This window comes from Pholis gunnellus, assembly GCF_910591455.1.
Source record: "Pholis gunnellus genome assembly, chromosome: 8".
Taxonomy (NCBI): Eukaryota; Metazoa; Chordata; class Actinopteri; order Perciformes; family Pholidae; genus Pholis; species Pholis gunnellus.
The window spans coordinates 17867942-17893383 of record NC_136534.1 but is presented as its reverse complement, the minus strand read 5'-3'; the positions used below and the strand labels follow the sequence as shown (position 1 = coordinate 17893383).

General features: G+C 42.4%; 1 protein-coding gene across 1 annotated transcript; it reads right to left on the bottom strand.

Moving 5' to 3' along the window:
- Positions 1 to 1434: 1434 nt before the first annotated feature.
- Positions 1435 to 24959, bottom strand: clcn1b (chloride channel, voltage-sensitive 1b). Its single transcript, XM_079164649.1, has 23 exons — positions 24587 to 24959; positions 14971 to 15190; positions 14260 to 14391; positions 13999 to 14127; positions 13726 to 13859; positions 13248 to 13325; positions 10785 to 10863; positions 9239 to 9364; positions 8602 to 8686; positions 8341 to 8442; positions 7803 to 7887; positions 6665 to 6817; positions 6467 to 6536; positions 6266 to 6376; positions 5348 to 5561; positions 5117 to 5250; positions 4784 to 4965; positions 4611 to 4692; positions 4433 to 4515; positions 4099 to 4143; positions 3873 to 3977; positions 2711 to 2797; positions 1435 to 2447 (listed from the first exon to the last, which is right to left on the bottom strand). The coding sequence occupies exons 1-23, from the start codon at positions 24635 to 24637 to the stop codon at positions 2004 to 2006; spliced, it is 2931 nt and encodes a 976-aa protein (XP_079020775.1). The 5' UTR covers positions 24638 to 24959; the 3' UTR covers positions 1435 to 2003.
- Positions 24960 to 25442: the final 483 nt, after the last annotated feature.

Below are 25442 nucleotides of genomic sequence, written 5' to 3'. Positions count from 1 at the left end.
CCTCTTCTGTCAACAACTCTCCGTTTCTTCCTGTTTCTCTTTCTTTCTCCTGCACGACAGAACCTCCTCCACCCCCTCCAGCTCCTTTACCCGTCTCCTCTTCTTTTCCTCCGGTGGAGAAAGAGCAAATAAACAAACCAACAAATGACAGTTCTTGTGCTCATGTGTGGATATCTTTTCCAGGGTGTAAATAATTAGATTATCACACGTTCACCTCTTTCTCTCTAGACCCTTAACACGTGTGAAATGTCATTTTTTTTTAACCACTTCTGGTGGCAGCCAGTGTCTCTAAACCAGCTTGTTGGTGCTTCTCAGACGAAAAGGCAATCACAAAGGAAGTGGCAGCAGAGTAATCCAGCCTGTCATGCTTTTCCAAACACATTTCTCTCCAGTCCTAATCAGGGAATTTATGCCAGGAGAATATTAATGACACATTCTCAGAGACAGGCCTCCTCTGTGGGAGTAACTGCTTCTTTGTTCAAGCTCGCATAGAAATCAGAGACTGAAACACACTGTTGACCTTCACAGCACAAACACGTGTTCATGCTCAGAGATATTGTCTTTTGAAGCCTGAATGCTGGAAGGCTGATAGAGTGATTTTTCCACTCGAGAAGGTGGTTTGTGCCCGTCTGTTGGTCGCTCCACCACTTTAGTCCACACTAAAATATCTCAACAACTGTTTGAACGGATTGTCATGAAATTTGTGGCACACATTCATGTCCCCTTCAGGATGAATTGTAATAACTTTGGTAATCTCCTAATTTTTCATTTAGTGCCACCATCAGGTCAAAAATGTATGTTGTTTATGACAAAGTGGGCGTTCTGACTGAAAAGAGCCCCGCATTAAAACAACACAAGGGGCTGCGTTGGTGGGGGCTGTTGCTTCATGCACAGGTGAGATATGAAATACTATCCAGGAAGGCCCCTTTGAGTAACACATGAGTGAATTTGAAGGCTTATCAGACGCCAGTTGCTATTCTTTTGTCTCAATGAGTGTGAGCTAAACAGTAGAAATACAGCATTCATTGTAAAAATAAATCTACCTGGAATGTGTGCTTGCATGTATTTGATTGGCCACTACAAAGCCTTGCAGGATAACGTTGTGCTGCAGTCACTTGGATGGGCCAGGTTCCAATTTATGCTGGAGCCCCCTGCGTTGGCTCCATTTAAATGAATGATGGGCTGCGATTTTCATTTTTTTGCGAAACTCAAATTCCAATCTTCCTCACCTGTATGTTGTAATTAGTGCATATCAGCAAATGTTAGCATGCTAGCACAGTAAACTATAATAGTTACACCTTCTTAACACCCATCTGACTTTAGAATTTAGCTCAAATCACGCACGCTGTGACTCACCGAGTTTTCACCGTGACTGTTTTTCTACTAATGGACATTTTTATTGTTGTAGATAATTAAAATAAGCTAGTAGACAACTTTAACATTTATTATCTTTAAAAATTACAGATTGATAATAATGATTTCAATATTTAGCATACAGAAAATATCTGATAAATGTAAGTTATAATTTAAAATCAACCTTAATCAGTAAACTTTAAATGCATGATCTCTTTGACCTCTAGGTCAAATAAATTAAGTCTTCATCAATATATTATTTCATTATTATACAATTCATTGCTGTCAGTTAACGTTTGATTAAAGGTACTTAATGAAATTAACAGACACTGAAATATGACAGAGCTACAATCAACATTTCCAAGATATGTATGGACATTGAACATTCGTGATATGTGCGACTGAACATGTTTGTCCGTCTGCAGTTCAAAAGACACAGGAAGCCACCTGAGATTGAATAGATTGAGTAGAAAAAAAAAATCCTGTACTACAAGTTTCAGGAGCTTTATGTGCACTAGCTCGTCCTGCTCTCTGAGAGCTGAATGTCTGAGGGTCTGCAGGTGAGCCCGACTCCTCCACCCGGACAGCAGCTCTGTCTTTGGGGGAGAAGGAGCGAAATGAAAGGAAAAGTCTTTTCTCTTAAACCCAGTCTATATGGGCTCATCGGACTCCTCGCTCTCCCTGTCCTCCTGCAGGGAGGATAGTGTGAGGACAGGGCTGGTGGGTGACACAGGTGAGGCAGGAGGTGAAGGTGAGGTAGGGGAGGAGGTAGAAGGGGATGCCGGCTCCTGTGAATCCCCGTCAGCTCCTCTTGTGTGGACAGAGCTGCTGGGGGAGGAGGGAGCAGTGTCACACCCGGGAGCTCCCCTGGAAGACGACGCCTTTCCTCTGGAATCCTCGTTGGACTCCTTCCTCCCCAGCTCCCCCTCCCTCCTGCTCCCCTCCCCCCACAGGTCTTTGTCCCGAGTAGGGGAGGAAGGGGAGGATGAGGAAGGCTGGTGCTTCTTGGTTTTCCTGCTGGCGTCTCTGAAGCTGGCCAGAGGGGGACGAAGCCTCACCCCACTGCGAGTCGAGCCCTCTATAGCTTTCTGTAACTGATAGAGAGAAAGAGGTTGAAACACATATAGCAGAGAAACATGTGCTGAAGTAAATCGCTAAAGCGAACATCCGGGGAGATGAGTTGACGGCGGTTAATGAAATAACCGCATGAATCAGAGCGTAAAGCACGATGCACCCTGTGACAGAACAACTGCCCACAACGTGAGATCATCACAGCTCGCTGTCATGCCGCATTACAAGAGAAGCGACAAAAACATGCACATAAAAGAAAAAATGAAGGAAAAAAATATGACTTTACCTCTTTCAGTGCCACGACACCCACCAGCTTTCCGATACTGGTGACATAGGCATGACTGAGACCCAGCAGAGAGAACAGAGTGTGGGTCTGAGTAATGAGGGAGAGGAGGACATGATCCAGTCAGTGTTAAATGTTTTGCAGTGTGACAGTGTTCTGTTTGCATGGCTGCACTGTTCCTTGTAAACAATTTCCCCCGCAAGTTAAAAAGGAAATAGATACAGAAATATAGCATGAAACAAAGCATACAATTCAAGATTCAAAGCTTTATGGTCATATGGACATAAACAGAACTAAAAAAACTCCAGCAATTTAGTATCCCACCTCCATAAGACATCCTGACTTTTACTGTCTAAGGAACAAGCTCCAGAATCCCTGGATCCTACATTTGCCATGATGCTAATCTTTCATAAAGACTAGATGCACAAATATCAATATTGGATATCGATCCGACACTGACTCAAATAGCTAGATTGGGTATAGGATACCATTATTTTAATAAATAACAATTCAGTACTTTTATATCTATGTATTTATGTGTTATATTTTGTTTTACAAAGTTAGGAAAGCAATGTTTAGGTCAAGCCTGATGTTGCCTTATAGAAGAATGATCCTGGTCTTTTCTACACAGTGAGGCTTACAGCTTGTTAATTAAACACTGGTATTACTCGGTATCGGCCGATACCCAAAGCCCGGGTATCTGTATCGGGACTGAAAAATATATACTGTATACTTAATATGGAACTACAGCCAGGAGAAAGTTAGCTTATAGCATAAAGACTTGAAATAGGAAACCTCTAGGTTGACTCCGTCCAAAGGTACCAAAATCCACCTATCAGCACCTCTAAGCGAGGATTCAGACCAAAACCAGCACTGGGGGCTGCGTTGTTGGGTTGTTGTGTTGTGAAACAATGAAATATAATCCAGGAGATCCAGTTGCCCAAACATGGCATATCTTTCTACTCACAGACAAGATTTTACAACTCATGTTTATTTAAACTGATGTATAAGTACATTTTTGAGTATTTCCCAAAATGTCAAACTATTTATTTAAAATATGCTGCTTTAAAATATGAAATGGTAATTGTCCGTGATATGTAATTGCATTATCAGAGTCATGACTTTGACATGTAAAAACATGTCACCCAGGTGTTGCTGTGGTCACCTTGTGGAGGGAAGTCCTCTCCACCAGTTGAAACGGGGAGGGGTCTATACGTATCTGCTCCATATCGATTGGTTTATCCAGCTCTTCCTCTTCCCAGGCTTTGATCTGTATCAGCCAATCACAAGAGAGATGGACTAAGAGTATACAGAGTTTCTAATTATTGATTTGGATGGTTTGGTTTTCTCATTGTTGGCTGTGTGCATGGTGAATCATTAAGGTACAGTACCTCCTCTGGGGACATGGTGTCTGTCAGCGGAGGGGCCGTGGTCTCCTGAGCAAAGAGGGGGGGGGGGGGGGGAGAAAGAGCGAGGGACAGATTGATGGGCAGTCAGTTTGAAAAACTACACAGATGATGATAAAAATGACCTCTGGTGGTTTCGAGGCATCACCCACTGCACAACATGTCAACTCCTTTATGTATGCATCACGTCATGCCCCTCCCATCACACCAGCCAGGTTGGCTCCAGGAGCCATGTAGCCAACTCGACAGCAGCTCAGTGATGCGCCGCTCCTTTGAGCTTCAGGGGTCAAAAATAAGGAGTATGTGAGGTTGATTTTACCTGAGTTTCCATCTGGCCTGACAAAGATGTGGAGGAGAAGAGTCTCTGAAGGGCCCTGCTGACAGATGGCAGCTTGCGCTTGTCTGAGGATACGGTATGGAAACACAAGTCAGACAAGAGAGGAAGCAACATTTGAAGGGCGGACTGGTTTTCATGTGCAGTGGAACTGCCATGTTACCTGAACCTGTGTGGTTGGTGGAGGGCTCCTGAGGTCTGGCGGATGGGATGGGCCCGTTACATTCTTCCTGTACTGGAGCAGTCTGCAGACACAACATGGTTGGTAAATAGATATTTTTGTTTTTTTAAAGCTAAAGTAGGCTACTTCTTAATTTGTGGTTTGTTTTTTTCCACCTTGTCTGCGCTCTCCTCTCCCCCCTCCTCATCTACAAAGGTGAAGGACTCCCAGCTGACTTTAGAGCCCTGGTCTGGTGAGCTCTGACCTCTTTCAAAGACTCGCCTCTCTGGTGAGAGCCACCAGTCAAAGACGGCTTGAAGCTCCGTCCTCTCGATGGAGCCCAGAAGAATCATGGATTCTGCGGAGAGAAGTGTTACAGGATTAGTTCAACATTTTGTGGAAATACACTTATTTGCTTATCAGATTGCTACTATTCTGATGTCTGTAAGCTCAATAAGAGCACATGACAGAAGCATTAAGGCCCAGTATGATGATGTAAGTCACCCTACCTTTAGAGTCGACCAGGGGGATAGTTTTCAGAGATGTGTTGTCAAGCAGATCGTTCAGTTCCCGATAGGTGGATTGAGAAGACAGGAACTTAACTTTGCGCACCATGATGTCCTCCACAAAGATGTTATACTTGCTGGGGATGCAGAGATACTACAATAAATACCTTTTGTCCGACAGCTCTATGGAAAAAATAAACACCCGAAGAAGTTTTCTCGCAGTTTTAGCTTTACCTGATGTGTCCGAGGGCCAGCTCAGGCAGGTACGGCAGCTTCTTCACCTGGATGATGGAGTCGTAGAGAGAAGGCTGCAGACCCTGGGCCACCATGTTTGCTAGGATGACGGCCACCATCATCGGCAGGATGTGAGAGATTTGACCGGTCAGCTCAAAGCAGATGACTGCAGTGGAAACCGTGTGTGTGACGGCTCCCGTCATCGCTGCCGCACCTGGTAGAGTGCAAAGGACAGGATATTTGAGAGAGTTATTCCTCTATTATCATTCCTCCTTCTGATTCCTCTGTAACTGTACCTGAACACATCCACTTTGGCCTTGAATTGTCTTATAATATGGTAACATGAGAATTGTAAAGAGAGAGTTTAACAATGTTGGGAGTTCTTGGTAGGCAGAAATCAGCGTAAAGTAGTAGAAATATATGTCTATCACATCCATCTGTTTTCCAACCTGCTTATCCTGTGGAGGGTTGGGGGGACTGGAACCTGTCCCAGCACATGTTTGGCAAAAAGTTATAATAATATGCTCATAATAGCCTTAATTTAAGGTGAAATCCATTCACTTGTGCAGTGAAACACATAGAGCAGGGTTACAACAGTGGGTTAGACATTCAATTCAAGAATTTCAATGACTTTAAAGGTTTAATTTGTGAAAAGTCAAATGTTTTTAGGTAAGATTACAAAAGTCACATAAAAAATGTAGACAATTTAGAGACCTCATTTTGACCAAAGATGTAACAAAGTCTAGTGGAAATGGTAAAACTGTTTCTACACTGCTGCTAAATCCACATTTATGAACTGAAAGAAAGAAATCAAACACTTTCGAAGTGAGTATTTCACCAAATGTTCTCAAATCTTAGTCTTCTTAAAGTCTCTTCTATAAGTCCTATGGGATCCTGAGCACAGCACAAAGGACTGACCAATGACGGCGTAACCTCCCGGCAGGATGCGGTAGACTATCCCATCAAACAGGATTCCATTTGGGAAAAGAGTGGCCATGATCTCCCCCACGAGGCGGCCGAAAGCAGCTCCTTGAGGAGAGAGATAAGACACGCTGGTAAAAACGAATTGAACTGAAACTCAGCAGGAGACACTGCGCTCGCACTGCGAAATCCTCTTACCTAATATGAACACTGGCATAAAGGCACCGGAGGGGATGGGCATCGTGGTGGAAAGTGCTGACATCCAGAACTGCAACACAAATACCGGATCAACGACGGCTCAAGACCATTCCCAGAGATTTCATACAGTATATATATATATATATATATATGTTTGAATGCAACACAAGTCCTGTACACAGCAAGAGGGAGAGATACCTTCATGACGCAGAAGAGGACGAGGATGACAAAGACGCTGACATGAGGATGAATCCATGCAGAGGAGCGACCCAGGCCGGGCGGAGCAGATCCTGAGATTTTGGTCCAGGTGAAATTATCAAACAGGGAGTTGATACACTCTCTGGGCATCAACTGCCAGACGGGACAGACACACAGAAACAAAACTTTATCGAAACAGAAAAAAGGAAACGTTTACCCTCCACCAAGTCTTAATCAGGCAAAAAACTAATTGTAATGATTCATTCAGGGTTCACATATTGAAACAGAAAATACTTGTGGCCAATATTCAGGTTGCTTGTATTAATTTGGTCAATTCAATATGAAAAACTGGGCTTCTTGTAATTGAGTAGTTATTATTCTGTCAGGCTACATTTGTCAATCATGGATTCCAAGAAAGAGATGAAAGATTGGAAACTCACATTTTCTATTTTAACTGACTTTGGTTGGGTTAAAAGTCAAGTTTTTAAAAATGTGAAATTAACTTTAGTGGTATTTAAATGTCATCATTGCTTTAAGTTTTTCAATAGAGCTTAAAAATCCCAATAAGTTATTAAAAGAGTCCTCCACTCATTTTGCATCGAACTACATACTACATTCTTGGACCCATGATGGACAGTCTTCTTCCTTGTCAAACCCTGTTGACTACATTACCCACAATGCAGATCGACTGAAAACAGTTTGGTCAGAGATTCACGTGTGTCATGCTACACTATCGGTTAATGTAGCCTCGAGCCGCTAGCTTTCAGCAGAGATGAGGACTTCTTTCTAACTCCACACCCCCAGTTTATTTTAAAAGTTTTCAAAGTTTTCAGCCCCAATCAAGTTACTTCACTTGAGGTGATTCATCAGGCTTCTTGCAGCTCCCTGTGGAGCCACAAAAGTCTTTATACAACTTTGTTCACACATGCAGTAATACTCCCCAAGACCCGTAAACAGACTTTGATGTGTAAAGTTCCCCTTTCATCAAATTCCCATCATTACGGCTTTTCTTTGCTTCTCGCAAAACATAAGAAAACCACACAATCTATACCCCACTGACCATCTTCTTCAAAATCATAAATATGAATGAACACACATCAAAAAGAAGTCAGAGAGTGTGAGATGGAGTCAGTCTAACCTCTCCAGCCATAAACTGTCCAAATCCAGGTGGAAACGTTAAGGTGGCGATGATCAGTGTCACTGCACCTGGATAGATCAATCGACTGGGAACGCACACACACACACACACACACACACACACACACACACACACACACACACACACACACACACACACAGGAATGTATTCTTAAACAACAACATGGCAAAATAAGTGACGCTTGCAACAGAAATAACTCGGTGCGAGTCTCTACCACCACTGACTGTATGGCTCTCCTGGCGCTGCTGCTCGCCTCTTTCTAATGGCGGAGACTAATGTTCCCTGACTGTTGAGTCTCGGAGGATAAGTGAATCTCCACAATGACTGAATAACTGGCTGAAAGGTTGTTAAGGCTTTGCTGCTCTCCTGGCCAGCGTTGTGAGACTGATGAGTTCGGAGAGAGCTGAGATACATTAAGAGGAATTGGATTTGAATGCGCAAATGGTTTGAGTTCATGGGAACGTGGCCCTGTGTTTCTGTACATGTGTGTGTGTGTGTGTGTGTGTTGGGATCTCACTGTCTGGTTAGGAAGCGTGTGAGCGCTGTCGGTCTCCTCATGAAGAGGACCACCTGTCTGTTCAGGTAGACGAAGAACGCCCCCAGGAAGCCACACGAGATCCTAACACATGACCAAAAAAAAAACCGTCATACTGTTCATACTGCTCCTTCTGCACAACAACCATGTATGGGCACAGAATGTATTGAGGAGAATACATGACCATATCTATTTAAAAAGTGGAGACACACAGTATCATTGCACACACACATTTGTATTCACCCTATTATTGCAAACGCAGGCAGCTCCTGCAGGTCAAAGGGGAAATCCATCCGGAAGTTAGTTTTGAAGAGAGCTGTGATTGTGACTGAGAGAAAAAGAAATGTTCATTTATCAGCACAAGATAAAATGATTCATAATGTCAAAGCAGAGGATGTTTTGGAGGATTTTAAACCTGCATAACTTATGCAGTCTGGGGAAGCGGATAAAAGCTGTGAACACAACATTGAACTTTTTAATCACCATTTAATTAGATATATTGAACCTCTGCTTGATATATCGACCTCTGCTTGAAAGTTGTTTGGGAAAATGAATATTAGATGATTGTCTGGTTAGGTGAGAGTTGTTATTTGTTTGAATATACAGTAAGACAATAAACTGTAAGGAGTTGACATAATAAAGTAATAAAGGCAGAGAATAGGGTGCAGGGATTTAGATGTGAGTATTTAATTCTATGGTGCTGGTGGATTGTGAATAAACCGTAGGTGATGACTTGAAACATTTGTGGTTTATCTAAAGAAGCAAATATTACGCTGTCATATTCAGCTACTTTCCATAAAATGCCAGCTCAGCAGTCTTTTAGAACAGTGTGTGTATGTAAAGTGTGTGTGTGTGTGTGTGTGTGTGCTCTGCTTCTTACCAGCATCCTTGTTCCAAACAGAGAGCACCCTGAATATGAAGGCGCTGAATGTGGCGGCAAAATATCCCCGCCAGTAATTCCTCACCGCAAAGTAGGTAGACGTGACCTCAATACTGAACAACACCCCTGGTGGTGTTGAGGGGGGAGAGGGAGGGAGGGAGGGAGGGGGAGAGAGAGACACAGAGAGAGAGAGAGAGAGAGAGAGAGAGAGAGAGAGAAGAGGGACAGAGGGAGATGAGGGATTATAAGGAGAGAGAGGAAAATGAGGATGGATAGTGTGAGAAACGAGAGAAACAGGGAAGGGTAAGACAGAGAGAGAAAGAGAGAGACAGAGAGAGAAAGAGAGAGACAGAGAGAGAGAGACAGAAATTAGTTAAATAGGCAAAATGAGTCCAGAAACACTTGAAGCTGAGGGTGTAATTATACACAATGGGAGAACCACAGGGAGTGAAAACACACTGTGACAGAACCAAACGCACACACATACACCTCAGTCACACACACACACACACACACACACACACACACACACACACACACACACACACACACACACACACACACACACACACACACACACACACACACACACACACACACACACACACACACACATCAGGCATCCACACACAGAAACACACACACTTAAGCAGGCATAATCAGCATGTAACGCCATAAAATAAACATCAGACACTTTAATGTAAATAATATTGTAAAACAGCTAAACAGAAAAAAGCATGGAAAATACATAAGGACTAACAATAGATCAATGAGGTCAATGGTATTTGTTCTATGGTGATTGAAAAGTTGACAATGCTTTTTGGCTTCAGCACATATATTGCAAGATGTTCGTTGATGTTGACCTATCGATCCTCACATTTAACACGATGGAACTAGAGCATTTTTGGCACTACTGAGTTAAAACATTACTTAAAAAGTTAATCAGTTATAACAAATTGCCTACAATTAATTTATTTTCTGTCTTTGTTTGTGAATGTATTCCGCTAATTAATATAAGCTGCTCAGCCTAGGGTTGGTTATTGTTCTGTGGTTTAAAACAAACCTTTATTTCTTTTAATTTTCAGGGGAAGTTACATTTCTCTTTTACAGAGCTAGGTGGATGAATAGGTTGGGCCAATATACTGATTATATGACTTATTTTGGACATAATGGGTATCAGTGTAAATGTCAGCCAATACGTGACAGGAAATACCAAATATATGTTTGATGTCATTTAAAAACCGTCATTAGAGAACTGACACATTTTTTAGTAATAATCCTGTCTAACAATGAAATATTTCAAAAACGTTTGTCTATGTTATGCGTTTATGTAAATAAATAATTATAAGCTGATATTTCATTATGAAAAAATATCTGAGCAAAGAATATAAACAAGTTTTGGTACTGGCTTGTTTTCAACACCTTGTGCCACTGACTAATTTCAGCTTGTTCTTAAAAAGTACAGTCTCAGTACAGTATCCAGTACAAGAGGGTGTTTGGTGAAGTGGTTTTCGTTGTATGAGGCAGTGTGCAAGTTGTACAGTACCTCCAAGTGGAGTGCCGAAACAGCATCCCACCCCCACGGCACAGCCAACAGTCAGAATATCTGTGTAACCATAAGGGTTCTACTGACACAGAAAACAGAGAGGGGGAAAACAAGAGGGAAATAAAGAGTTGAGAGAGACAATGAGCGATGAAAGGCGTGAGATGATGAAGGGCAATGAGAGCGTAGACAGAACGACAGGAGAGTGAGTTGGAGATAGAGAGAATAAAAGATCAAGGTGGAGACGACAGGACGGGGAACCACGAGGGGGAGAATTGACACAAAGGAAGCAAAATGGAAAAAAAGTGAATAAATATTGCTGTGATTTTAAAAAAGTGATAAAGACGAGGGGGAAAAAAAAGCACATCAAAAGAATATAAAGCAGTAATGCACATGCCAAGGAGAGAAATCAAGACTTAGAGGAAGCAATTAAGCAATCAGGAAACAAAGCGAGTGGTCACATCAACCTTTGAGACAAATCCCGGCAACTGATTGCATACAACAAATGAATGGTAGGAGACATTAAACTTCCATTGATTATTTATGACCTTGATTTATGATGTTCTGTGTAACTTTTTTTTTTTAAGAGTATCTTTTATGATCTGTGTTAAATTATTTTGCAGAATATTTATTTATATTTTATTATTTACCAAAAAGGGATGCAGAAAAGCCCTGATAGCACAAATAAATGTATAATTCAAGGCTCGTCAAGGCTGCGAACTTGTCTGCAGTAAATATATATTCACAAACATTCAATTCACTTTGAATTCACCTGGATGCCGGATACTGGTCTGAGGCCAGTATTCAAGGGAACAATTTGACATTTTGGGCATCAATCTTCTCATCTAACCAGCAAATAAGTGGATTTCCCAAAATGTTGAACTCTTCCTTTAAGGTAGACATTACTTTAAGTAGACATTGGCTACATATTGCCAGGGAAATCATACGAATTATATTCATCACTTAATAATGCAGGGCACTGGTCTGAGGTCAGACTTAACTTCCACGTTTGTGATCCTGATGTTATTTCAGGAGGACAAAGCGGACCAGAGACCTGTGCCTGAGTAGGAAGGGGGGGTGGGGGGGACTTGCCTCCCACGGGGGCAGCGAAACAGGTGGCCACTCCCACGGCACTCGCACACACCAACAGGTCCTGGTTATGGGTGCCACTCTGGGGGTTAAGGGTCACAGACAAGCAGGGATGAATGAGAAAGCAGGGGGGGGGACGTGGAGATAGAGAGAGCAGGGGAGAAGGGAGACAGGGATATGGGACTGTTAATACACATGCCAGACATTACCATCACACTATTAATACAGTGAGACACAAACACAGATGAGGTGCGAGGGGGCGAGCCAAAACACAGACACAAGAGAAACAGGGAGGGGAGGGGAGGGCGTGAGCTGGGAGAGAGACAGATGGGAGAGGACAACAGTCACAGGGTTCCCACTTTCTCTTCAACATCAAATTCAAGGACCTTTTAATGAAGTGAAAGGACAAAACATTGGCGAAAGTGAAGATTGTAGAGGCCTCGTTTATATAAAAACAAAATATGGTAGAGTCATTTAAAAAAGTGGATCAGAAGAGCTTTGTATAATATTTCTAAGGTCATCCTATAACTTTTCAAAACAATAGTCTGCAGCCACGCTAGCGGCTCTGTGATAGTGATGTGCAAGTCATGAATAAATTGTTCAACTCTTTTTACTGACTCAGGAGTCAACAAGTCCTCATCGCTAATAACTCGTTCACTTACAACTCTCCCCTCCTACCTGCTGCTACACTGTGAGAAAAGCAATCACAGTACTCGCTCTCCCTGACCTGAGCTGAGGGTCCAACTCTGGCTGCTTCCATCACAGTCATTAAACATTCATGAATTTGAACTTGTCCCTTTTTAGTAGTTTATTACTGATCAATCATGAAATCAGTCGGAGTTATTTTCTTTACCTCAGCGTCGGTTCAAGTTGTTTAATGCTCCAGTGTGTGCTGGTCAGCTGGTCTCGTTTGTTGCTGCTGGAGTTCGCTGCTCCGCTAACAGTAGTCACTAGGTGACGCACTCTGTGACTCAAGTGAGAGGTTGAAAACCCGACTCTCTTTAGTGAGTGATTCCTACAAACTAGAGTCAGTAAAAAGAGTCGAACCTCCCACCTCTATTCTGCGAGGCTGTTCATTGGCACATTTGTGCTTTGCATGAAAATCCATCCGACAGTTGTAGAGATATCTCAACCGACTAACAGACTCCATCAACCCTTGAGCCTGGTCACTGACTAAAAATCAAAACAAACGATTTTCTCAAATCTTAAAATTAAGATTTTACGGGCCGGTGGGAACCCTGTAATTACACCAAAGACATTAACAAAGCAAGTTATGATGGAAAAACTACATTTCACACCTTCATCAAGTGCACTTGGTCAGCAAGGAGAAGAGGCTTGTGGGTAATGTAGTCTGTTTTGGTCAGGGCCTCAGCTTACCTCATAGACTCCAGAGAAGATGGACATGAATTGACTCAGCACTGCGGCACAGATACTGGCGATGTGGACGAATGGACCCTGAGGGTGACACGCAGTGACACAGATGAGTAACACGTAATGTTACATACACAGACACGGACTATTGTCTGTAAAACAAGGAGTCTAAACTGGGACATGTTGTATCAGAACGGATAAATCACTGTATAATTGCTGGATGTGACAGTTAACCTGCTACTGTAATGGGGAAAATGAACGCGCTCCTTTGCTGAGAAATAATTTGCTTCAATCCCGTGAGAGGAGGGAGGGAGGAAAAACATGACAGAAGATGAGTTATTACACTCCAAGCTTGGAGAAAGAGCAGATAGAGCGATGCAGAAAGAAAAACAGAGATGAAGGGGGATGATGATAGTGATGCTGGATCAATGAAAGATGATAGATACAGAGAAAAATAGATATAAAGGGGGGGGGGGGGGGTTACCTCTTTGCCCACTGGCATCCCACTGCCTAAGCCAGCAGTCAGCCCGACGACTTTAGCTACAAAGGCTTTGAGGGTCAGATACTCCTTCAGCACTACACCTCTCAGGATGGTTTTCAGCTCAGGAATGCCAGAACCTGTAAAAACAACAGAGAAAGATGGAGAAGTAGAATAAAAAATGGTGGGAGCAGTAAAGAGAGAAAGAGTGCCACTATCCAAAAAATAAACAGGTGCTGGAGGAGGATAAGAGAGGCTGACAGGTGATGGAGCGCTTACCGATGGCCTGTGGGGAAACCAGGTGACAAAAGAGCGAGGCGAACATGACAAGGATCATGGGATAGGTAACCCAGGCGAGGTACTGGAGTGGCACGTTGCCCTTTAGCTCCCCATGCATCCACTTATAAGCTGAAAGACAGAAACACAACAGAGACAGAAAGAGAAAACACAGGAGTACAAATGGAATAATTACAGACAAGGTGTTGCGTTATTAAACTGCAGATTTGACAGGAATCATCTTTACGGCTTTGGCCTATGTACCTTGCAGGCTCTTGGCGCTGGTGTAGTCCATACTCCAGCTGACCAGAGCCATAGTCAGTCCCAGAAGAACCAGAAATATCCAGTCCTCCCCCATCTTGGTCACTATGTACCGCCGCACGCGAGCAAAACAATCTGGGACAGAGAGATCAAATGAATGATTCACCACGGATCCATTAATCTTGATTCAATTAATGACAACTAGTTATTGTAACACTGGGAAACAAAATGCATGCTGGGGAAGCAGAATTCGGGTTTAGACACATACAAACTTTTAGGCTGAAAAATACAGGGACACATTTTAAGCATTCGGTATTATTCTAGAAGAAATGTAATCCTACAGGATAGAGCCAGTTTTAAACCAGCATTTAGAACTGGGGTATATTAAGGGACTCAAAATCCTGACTAAGTCCAACTGCCTCATGATCTGTGTGGCAGCCTAATTAAAATTTAAATGTGCATCATATTTTAAGAGCTCAAGTAAAATCAAAATGTGCAAAGCAACCAGTAACTGAAGCTGTCAGATAAACGCTGCTCTCTCTAGAATATAGTCTAATAAAAGATTAAAGTTTCACAGAAAAGAAAAACTGATGTGAAGGGCCAGTACCTCAAAATATTAATTTCTGTTTTCTGGTTATCACATGATGTGTCTTAGCCATGGAAACTATCGCCACAGTTTGCCTCTTTACAGAATAACTCATTCCTGATGGTCACCTTGGCATTTTGAGTAGGGACGAGGCTTCTTGGTGGAAGAGGCGTGGCTGTGATACGACTCCAGGGACACGGGGTGATGCTGATGCTGATGCCGCCGGCCGTGCCCTGTTCGGCCGGTGGAGTTGTCCCCCGCCTGTCTCCTGCATTGTCTCTCTGTCAGCAGACGGGCAGCTTCCCGTCGGGCAACGTTTCCCAGCTGCTCCCTGTACTCCCCGTACAGCTGAAACCGGGGGGGACACACACACTGACAATCACTATATGACGCAAAAAGCACCAATAAAAGATTCGCAGAGAAGGAAAACAAAATGCAAGATGTAAGAGAGAAGGGGGAGAAGGTAAAAACGAAGAGAGAGGAGAAATACCTCTGAAAACTGAGACTTGGGAGAAGGATAAAACTAGATCCAGTGTGAAGAGTCTTGAGATAACGAGAAAGAGATGGGGAATGTGCGGCGTGTGTGTAAGGGATACACATCAACCTGAATACCCTGGCAGACAGAAATAGACAAAACGGGCATAGAGATCGGAAAAACCCCTCCCTGAGAGGAGGCAGGGGCTGGAGAGAAGCCAGGGGAAGAGCCCCTGGAAGAGAGGACATTCCACATCTTCCCCTACGCTTTACACCTACAACCCCCCCCCCCCACCCACACACACACACACGCACACACACACACATACACGCACGCACAAACACACACACACGGTCAGAAAACACGACACTTTGTAAACCAGTGGGATCAGTTTTCACCGCAAACCACAGAAAATACTGCAGATCCAGGTGTCGTTACGATGTGCAACTGAAACCTATGGATCACATGCATCCCACCACACAGCCAAGCAAGAAGCTAAATCATAAGGGGGGGCTGGCTGCCACACATTACTGTCTCATGTTCACACAGGAAAGGAGAGCTGACACATCCAAGCAGGAGGCCCAGGACCAGAGGACCAAAACGAAAGCTTAGCTAGCTGCCCATAATTGCATCCAGCAATAATAAAATAAAGGCGCAGCAAAAATCTGCAATCTCATCGGACTTGAAAATATTCACATAACTCCAGTGTGACACAGACAAGTTACTGCACTCTTTCTTTTGTTGAGATTTTCTGCACAAAAGCTGCTTTACACAAGCAGTCCACTTTAACACGAGTCACTACAACCACATGTTGTGGCAGATATAGTAGTTTATAATTAATACACCACATAGCAGGTGTCCAGCTGTTAAAGGCTCTTGAAAATATTTGATGTTCCTAAATTGTCAAAGTTATTTAGAACTCACTAAATACTACAAACCCCAAACTGTTATTCAGAACAACAAGGCACTGCTTACAGCTCATGGCCTGAGCTAACAGATGTGGGAAAGCAGCAGTAAAGCACTTAAAGTCAGTTAAGGATATTTTTTTGCTGTAGAAAACTCATTACTTTCCCTAATGTTTTTAATGCCAGCACTTTGTTATTCCTTAGAAATTAAATGACTCATTTGCAAAAAAAGTTGTAAAAATCTGTTTACCGTGCAGGCACAGAGAGGTGAGTTATATGCAAACAATACTGTATAATAATTAGAATTTGAGCCATGACTCAGAAGAGTCAATTAAACATGGCAAGTTGTGGAGTGTCGTGCTGTGTTTTAAGCAAATTAAATGAAATGCACGACAAATTATGATTGAGACAGACTGCACTTTTCAACTGCGAGTTAAAATTGACTAAACATTATTTATCCAGGAATGACGTTAAATGTTGTCGGTCCACATAATTTGGATAGAATCCTATTTGAGTAAACTTTATAGAAATATAACAATACATTTGATAATATTCTTATAGTATACATATATTCTGTTCTAATGTGAGCGGTGCAAACAGCCCATTAACGCTACACCTTTGAAAAGAGAAGTCAGGTAACACGTGTAAACAGATCCACTAAAGGAGCTTGTGATTAAAGAGAAATGACAGAAGATCACTGGACTGCGTCATTAACTTAGTAAGAGAATAACAAAAATCACCGTCCACCATCTGAGCAGATGAAGCCTTTGGTCTTCAGGTCTTTACCTGTAACTCATCAGTTGTCTTTAGCATGATGTGGTAGCAGCTCTGCTCCTGTTCTGTCTGCTGTGCTACACTGCAGACCAGCACCACCAGTCTACACATTAACACCAAAGCACTAATCCATCAACATCATCAAACAGGCGCTGGCACCAGGCACCTTCAAAACCAGGGACAGGAACAACAGGAACCTGTGCACTGCTCCGATTTGTCGACTACCACAAGGTTAGAGGCAAATTATAGCTAATCTCATTTCAACAAACTACATTTATATTCTCTATTCAACTGCTGAAGAGCAGCATCTCATGTGTTGTTGTAGATGGACATCTTGCTCTTTACTTGCTTCACGGTACTTGTATATATCTGGTGAGAGTATAGCATTGTTTATAGCATTTAGTCTGAATTGTCTTTATTTGATTTTATAATAAATATTTCTTTGTAAGTGAATAAACATTAACTAGCTAACTAACAACTGTAGAATACAAATGATAAATTACAAAACATATTCACGAAATGCTTACCATTACTATCGGAAGTCTTGTTTGTAGTGCACTATATGTATACACATATACATAGACATATATAAATTAAATGTGTAATGATTTGCTTAATATTAACAGCCAGCTACTGTAATAATCCATTAATCATTTATGTCATATTATCAAGAAAATAGGCCAAAGATTTACTAACTCCATTTTCTAAAATGTGAGGATTAATTTTTTTCTGTTGAACTGCTGATTAGACGAAACAAGCTAAACTAAGCTGCAGCCCTGATCTGTTGCTACTGAATTATCAAAAAGGAAATAAATCTGAAAGCGGGAGACAAAAACAGACAAATGGCCGACAGCGTGAGAGAGACATTGAAAGCTGTGATTCATTGCCGTCGGGGGACTTTTCCGCCTCCATCTCTCAACCTTGTGTTTACATTTATGTCACCGTGTAACCTTGTGCGTCCAGCGACATCAGTCGCCGATATTTCCCACCACCTTGAGCATGTCTTTGAACATCGTTGCTGCCGCTATTTGACTCTTCGTTGTGGAATGACCTTCCCACTCAAGAGTCAAGTCCAGCAGAGGATATATCACACTCTCCCTACTCCTCTTCCTCCTCCAGTCACACTAATCTACTCTCAGCAAGATTCCCACTTCCCCCCACATGAAAGTATTCAGGCGTTGTACTGTACAGCTCTGACACCCCTCATTATTAGTTTCTTTCTGCTCAAGCTTTAATGTTGTTCCTACTGCAAGTCTCTCGGGATGAAGAAAATGGAGAAATGTAAACCGTTCCTAACAGAGGCTTTGTTAGGAACACAAAGCCTGCGTTAGATTATGCTTGTGGCGCTGTCGAGAGCTTTGAATTCATTCATGGGTCTGCCCTTCATGAGCTGGTTTTAACAAGGTGATGCTACTGTAAAACACAAGTAAGTCAAGAGGAACTTCAAGTGTAAACAAAAACAGAGAGAGGCTAGCAGAGAGGGAGGGATGGGGGAGGGGGGGGGGGGGGTAAGGGGGGGAGAGCTTCAGTTAGTGAGAGCTGCTAATAGATGCCGAGGTTGAAGGGCAGTGTGACATTGAGAGTTAATTAGAAAAAATAATAGCACATTCCTGCGTCCCTCATGAGAGAGTCGGTACTGCATATTCATATATATCATTGAGTGTTGGTGCAGGTTCTTAAGCATGCTAAGTTTGTATTTGTGTGTTTATCAGTGAGCTAAATTAATGTTTGAGAGTGTGGTTTTGTGAGACTGTGTGTGTGTGTGGTGAGGCCTTACAACAATATAACCCTGTTCCATAACACAAGGTTAATGATAAAATCTGACCTGCCCACTGACAGATAGATCAGGAGATTACACACACACGCACGCACATGCACGCACGCACGCAAACCCACCGACCCTCCCTCCCCCACAACACACACTCTACAATCGCATGTCTCCATATGCATACACTAATTAACCAGCACAATAACATTTCCATGGCTCATCCAAACCCTGTTCGAGCTGTCATGTTCTAATTGCAGCATGTTGGCGAGGCCAAACGAGAGAAAAATAAACCAAACTGCAAAATGTGTTATGTATGAGCCCACAGTTTATATTTACACCAAGTAATCCAGGAAAAAAACAACTGTGGAGGTCCTTTTACCCCTGTAAAGCTGGTTTACATGTAATAATGCTTCCACAACAGGAAATGTAAAATTTTAAGTCAATAAAACAAATGACAGACAGTACAAAAGTGTCTTTTTTCTGCCTCTTATCTCATTCATAAATGCATCCGTCTTTGTAAAAGACTTTACAACTTTAGGTAAAACATCCAAGATAATAAACCTTACCAGAAATTGATCAACATTCAGAACCGTTTCAAAAGTATTGATCCGCTCCCTCATCTTTTCAGCCGTTCCTCCTGCAAGCTGCTGCTCACTTTCTCGTGTGTCCTTAATATACTGTAATACCCTCTCTGGATATCTTTGTCTTACATCTGACATTTCCCGTCTTTGCCAGAGTGACGGACACAGACTGTACCTGCTACCTGCCTCAGTACAGCATGGAGGCCAGTGACTGACAGGTATGGCCAGTGCAGCGCACACACACACACACACACACACACACACATTCAGAGAGAGTGGAGAAAGCAGTAGAGGTTAATACAAACACTTGAGGCTTGACAATACATTTTCAGCAGCTTTTAATTTCGAGGGGTATATTCTCAGTCAGGCGGCCGGTCCAGCAGATTCCTTCAGCCGGATCATAAATGATACCAGGCAGGAAGGACACGAGCTTAAGGTTTGAAAATAATACGTGCTGACTGAGTGGAGCCCTTAACATTATTAACATCGTGTGGGATAGGGTGGATAATGCTGCACTGTACTACCAGTACCTTTAACATAGATGGCATGCTTTACTAAAGGGGACAAACATGTTGTTGGCAGCGATTGCTCAAACTTGGTTATTAAAGAGGCAAGATACTTTACAACAATACATTTCACTATGAAAGACAACAACATATTTTAATCATTAAACTAACTTGAAACGGTGCATAAAAAAGACAATTTACAGGCCGCGAACTAAGAAAAATATGGTCCAAAATACATGAAAATGCAGCTTATAAAACATTTCTATACCAAAACAGAGACCAATATCGACTCACTTTGGATAAGCCGGTATCAGCTGGTAATATCGGCTCTATTTTTAACCGTTATTAAGTCAACTTCTCTCACTGTGGAACCTAAAATGGGTCACTGACTGTTCTGTTGTGACCCAAATGGTTCTCAAATGATTTCTGGGTCTTTGGGGACCAGACTGCTGCCGGTTTTCTGTCTCACCAGGAAGCTGTTTGCATCCTTCTGGCGAAAAATATCAGAGTTCACAGAGTTTAGTAGACTGTAGTGTTTTATATAACTTTGCATGTAAAGGAATTGATCATTTTAACACCTGCAACTACCACTGGCCCGGAACGTGGAGTGCTGCTGTCAGCTTGAAAATCACAGTTTTCTTTCTATTTAAACGCGTTAAAGGTCAATTGAGCGCAAACATGTCTGACTTTGTCATCTGTACAGGATGTTTTCTACCTGATGCATGATGGGATACACTGCTCATACTTATTATGACCTGAGCAGGTAGAAGACGGATGGATGGAAGCGGCTTTCAGTTTCTTTGCAGCTCGAAAGTGGAACAGACCTGAGAAATGTTCCAAACCTGACTTAAAATAATCCTAAAAACTTTTCTCCTTCTTATAGCCGTCCTATAACATTAAGGGCCGCTCTGTTCCATTTAAGTGTCCCAGTAAGCAAAGCCTGTGATACCAACATGCACTAAACCAGAGCCCTGGAACCTGCAGAGCAAAGTGGAATGCAGCCATCATCATGTTATTAATTACACATGTGCTCTCCCTGCTATGACATCACAAGATGTCTGCTGTAAAAAAGGTGCATTAGGCGGTCAGCACCTTAAAGTCCAATACCACCAGGGCACTTCCAATATTATCAGTTTTTAATTATTGCATTATTCTTTTTGGGCTCTAAGATTATACAAAAATGTTACATTTAGAATCCAATCTCAATGCAACATAAAAAACATTTTGCAGTCATGTTCAAACCAAATTGACTACATTTGTATTAGCTGAATTAAAGATGTATTGCTCTGTTCAATCTCTCAATTTGTGGGCTAGAAACAGATTTAGAACCAGAAAAACACATAAAGGCCACAACTAACTAATTGCACTTTCTTGTGTTCTGGGTGATTTTTCTCAAAAGTTCTTAAAGCAAATAAAATCTTCTTCCAAATGTAAATGTATGTCTTAATATCACTTTAGCCTTGAGATGCTTTCAGGGAATGAAACCTTGGTTTGTATTCAGTATATTGTTTTGTTTGTTTCTCCAATTGCACAAATCTGCAAAGGTACAAATCTCACATTAGAAATCAGGTTTTTCTTTCCTTCGATGCCACAAACAGATGTTCTTGTACTTTCTTCTCCGCCTCACCTACGACTGAACTCTTGTGTGCAGCCTTTCACCTTTCCTCCCTCACTCTCTCCCCCCTGAAACTTTCCCTCTCACCACCCCGTGTCCCCATCCATCCAACCCCCACCCCTGAGGTGAAACCTTACTCGTGGATAAATTTAGCAGCAGTGTGACCCAATGTTCACTGACACACCTCTCCCTCTCTCACGCTGTTTGTCTCTCTCAGCCCACCTCTCCCAGGAGGCCCGACGTTCAGCCGGATGAAGCGCTTTAACCTTTACACAACAACAACGACACCTTATTGACACCCTTTCACAACGTTAACATGCCGATTCATCTTCTAACTACTGATGCGACTCTACGAATAGTTGAATTATTACATTAGAGCCACCGCTGTAATTGAAAAGACACATCCAAGTGACCGGGATATCATGTGAAATTGAATGGCTTAATCGTCTACATCCCAGTCATTCCAGTCTGCGAGACATTTGGCAGGTGAACATTATCCCGTTTAGTAGCCTGAAACATTTGAGACTTATGAGATCTATTTCACTGCTGTTGACATTCTCACAGATTGCGACCCATCGCCTCGCATAACCTCATTTTTAGACACATCCTTTATTAATTTATCCTTAATTGTAACACACAAGCAGAATATCAAAGCAAGCACACACGCAGTATGATGACTGACACACACACACACACACACACACACACACACACACACACACACACACACACACACACACACACACACACACACACACAGCTATCTGTTCTCACCCCTCGCGGTGGAGCGTGTCTGTCAGTGTGGCACAAGTCAACAGAGAGTGCTTCCTCTTTGTTAAGGTCAAGGGTGGACAGCAGCTGTGTGACTTGGAAGTAATTAACACAACTTTACAAACCCAGCCAGCAATACATTTGTGCTTTTCAGGTCAAAATACATCTCGGTTAAAGCTGGGCTAACATCTTGTTACGCTTTTTTTTTTTTTTTTACGAGTTCGTAATTTCCAGATATTTTTAAGAAGTTTCCGAGAAAGGACGATGCAATTAGATACGACGGGAGAACATGTTGAATTCTCACACACTGTCAACACCAAGATTGTTATAAATGAGTCAAAGTTAGAAGCTAAAGCTGTTGCACGTCTGTACCAGGTGTGAGGTTAGATAACACAACATTTTTAATAACTAAAAACTATTAGGAGGCAGCGTTAAATTGGTACACTTCAAGTTTGATGGTTTTGGCTAAATGAGCTTACAAAACGGCGACTAGTCCACCTTTCCAGTCTCTTTGTGCATTTATAGCTTAACGTTAGCTTTTTAATTCTGATGATTGCATTCAAGCTTTAAATAGATCATTTTAATTAAGTATCATGAAATTGTGTTTGCCACAGAGCTTAATTTCTGCAATAATCTAAAATCTAAATGTAACTTCATGTTGAGGGAACCAGTGAGGTGCTGAACACGTCATCCCTGCAGCAGATTTCCTATTTTCTCTATAATTAGTTTAATTAGAAAGAAGTTAAATGGCTCTCTCCTGGAGACGATCTAGAAAAGTATAAGGAAATAAGCATTAAGTGTTTTATCTCATCCCAACTTTGTCTTTCTTTTCATTGAAGTATTAATACAACCACATAACCCTGCACCCTCTGTAATGTATGACATTAAAAGCTAAAACCTTAAAGGAGTTCCAGTGTCAAGCAACTCCTTTTGAACTGAAACGGTTATTTAAATGCAATAGTTATATGCAATTTAAAAATATTCAACATAACCCAGTTTTAAACTCCACACATATACTGGAAACACTGACGTCTATTGTAACCTTGCAGCACCAGTGTGCATCTGTGAAGATCTGAAAATATACTCAGACAAATCCTGCTGCTTATCAGTAAATAAATCATATTAATCTCTACACATAAACTCCTCCAAGGCTCTCACACACACACACACACACACACACACACACACACACACACACACACACACACACACACACACACACACACACACACACACACACACACACACACACACACACACACACACACACACACACACACGACTTCTAAGCCTGTGGATAGATTAATTGATATTTCTTATTTATATCTGACTTAATGGCCCCTGAGGGGCTTCACAAGAGAATGAGATGTTTGCTTTGGGCAGCCGTCCATCGTCTCACAGGAGAAGGAAAAGAGGAGCAACACTTTGTCAGGCTGCTCCCAACACATTAAAAACACACTCCAGCTGCTCTAATCTCAGGTGATCACGTTTCCGTCATTCTCTCGACTTATATTTCACATTCGACTGCAGAAAATGACCTTTAAAAACAACGGACAACAACGCAATGCTTCAAAGCAAGTGTTGCAAAAGCTCTGATGCTGCGAGTCATTTATGTCCACAGACCAGGTGTGGTTGGATGAAACAAAAAGTCAATGGCAGACATGATGCTCCTGGGAGGAATGACCATGATTCTGAGCGAGCATTTAAGCAGATGAACCGGAGGATATGGTGACATGACTTCATCTGAAGACGTACATCTAACCTGTCTGCTCAGGTTTCCCGTATATAAGTATTTATACCCACCAGCACATGAAAACAGCAATGACTTTCTAAGGCTGCAGCTTGAGGAGGCATACAGATAGTCACAGAAGAAAATATGTAATCTGGGCAATGCATTCCGTTTATCGCCTTCACTCAGGGTTTCGTAGCGTGGGAGGTAAAAACCAGCAGAGACTGTGAATGTACAAATCAAGTTGACATTAATTTGCATAAATCTTGTTCCAAGAAGTAAAGAAAACGTGGGAAGAGGAAACTAGTTGAGAAGTATTGATTCAAGAGAAGTCTATGCAACGTAGAACAGGAGTAGGAAAGACGAAACGGAGCACTGCCGGTGGACGAGAAAGGATTCAGCGTGCAGAAAAAAAAAGAGAGTATTGAAAAGGTAGGCGTGCAATAATCAGAGAAAGTGAGTGAGGAACAGGAAAGGATGGCTGGAAAAGACTCAGTGACAGGTGGGTGGATGGAGAGATGACGGAGAAGCAGGTGGAGGGGGATGAAACAGGGGGAAAGCAAAAGACATTTCAAAAGACAGAAGACAGGCAGGCAGATAACAGAAGATTTAAGACCTACCAGGGTCTGCTGGTATCTCAGAGCCTTTCTTTGCGATGCATCTGCAGCCATTGACACGCTGTCACTGATCCAAAAATAACCTCGCTGGACACCCCAGCATTTCCAATGGAGTGGGCAACACCATACAAACACACAAACACACACACAATTTCTCGCTCTTATATACACTGTGTATATATATATATATATACACACACACACTTTACACCAGTTCGAATAAACACACAAACATCTTCTAAAAGTTCCTCACTCTTCTATAAACTCATTCTCAAACATACTCGTTACATAGCAAAAGTCGGGGATAAAAAGGTAGATGAAGTCCTCCCCGAACGCGTTTCTTCTCGTCACCAGATGATCCAGAGGCTGCAAGCCATCCAGCTCCACTGCGGACCTGACCGACGCTCGGACAGAAATCAGAGCAAAGCCGCCTGATGAGGCAGTGAAGGACGCAGCGCTTTCCTTTATTAGAACTGCAGACACCTAATAAACACACACACAAAACTTGTTGCCCTTAGCAGCAACCTCTCTGCCAGCCAGCCATTAGGTGTGTGTGTGTGTGTTTGGATGGACTGTTCTTGTTTGGACAGGGGTGGTGGGTGGTGGAAGGGCACCCCCGCCCCATAGGGCTGCCCCTGCAACGTGAGCAGGAAAGTGCACACGACACCTCTATGACAGCTCAGCCAATGATGCAAGACAATCCCCCTCCTGAGGGGAAAAAATAAATAAAAATCACCCCGAATGTGCCCCCTCACTGTAAAATACCCCCCCCCCAAAATGCTTGAAGGACCCACTGCGGAGCTCGGTAAAGTGATCTCCATATTGCTTAACCTCTCCAGCAGGTTCAGATATCTAGAGG

Coding starts and splice junctions, on each gene's coding strand:
- clcn1b (XM_079164649.1), bottom strand. CDS start 24,637: ATGGCTGCAGATGCATCGCAAAGAAAGGCTCTGAGATACCAGCAGACC. Junction 14,392..14,970: donor TCCCTACTCAAAATGCCAAG/GTGACCATCAGG, acceptor TCTCTGTCCCAG/ATTGTTTTGCTCGCGTGCGG. Junction 4,693..4,783: donor GAGAGGAGAGCGCAGACAAG/GTGGAAAAAAAC, acceptor TTGTGTCTGCAG/ACTGCTCCAGTACAGGAAGA.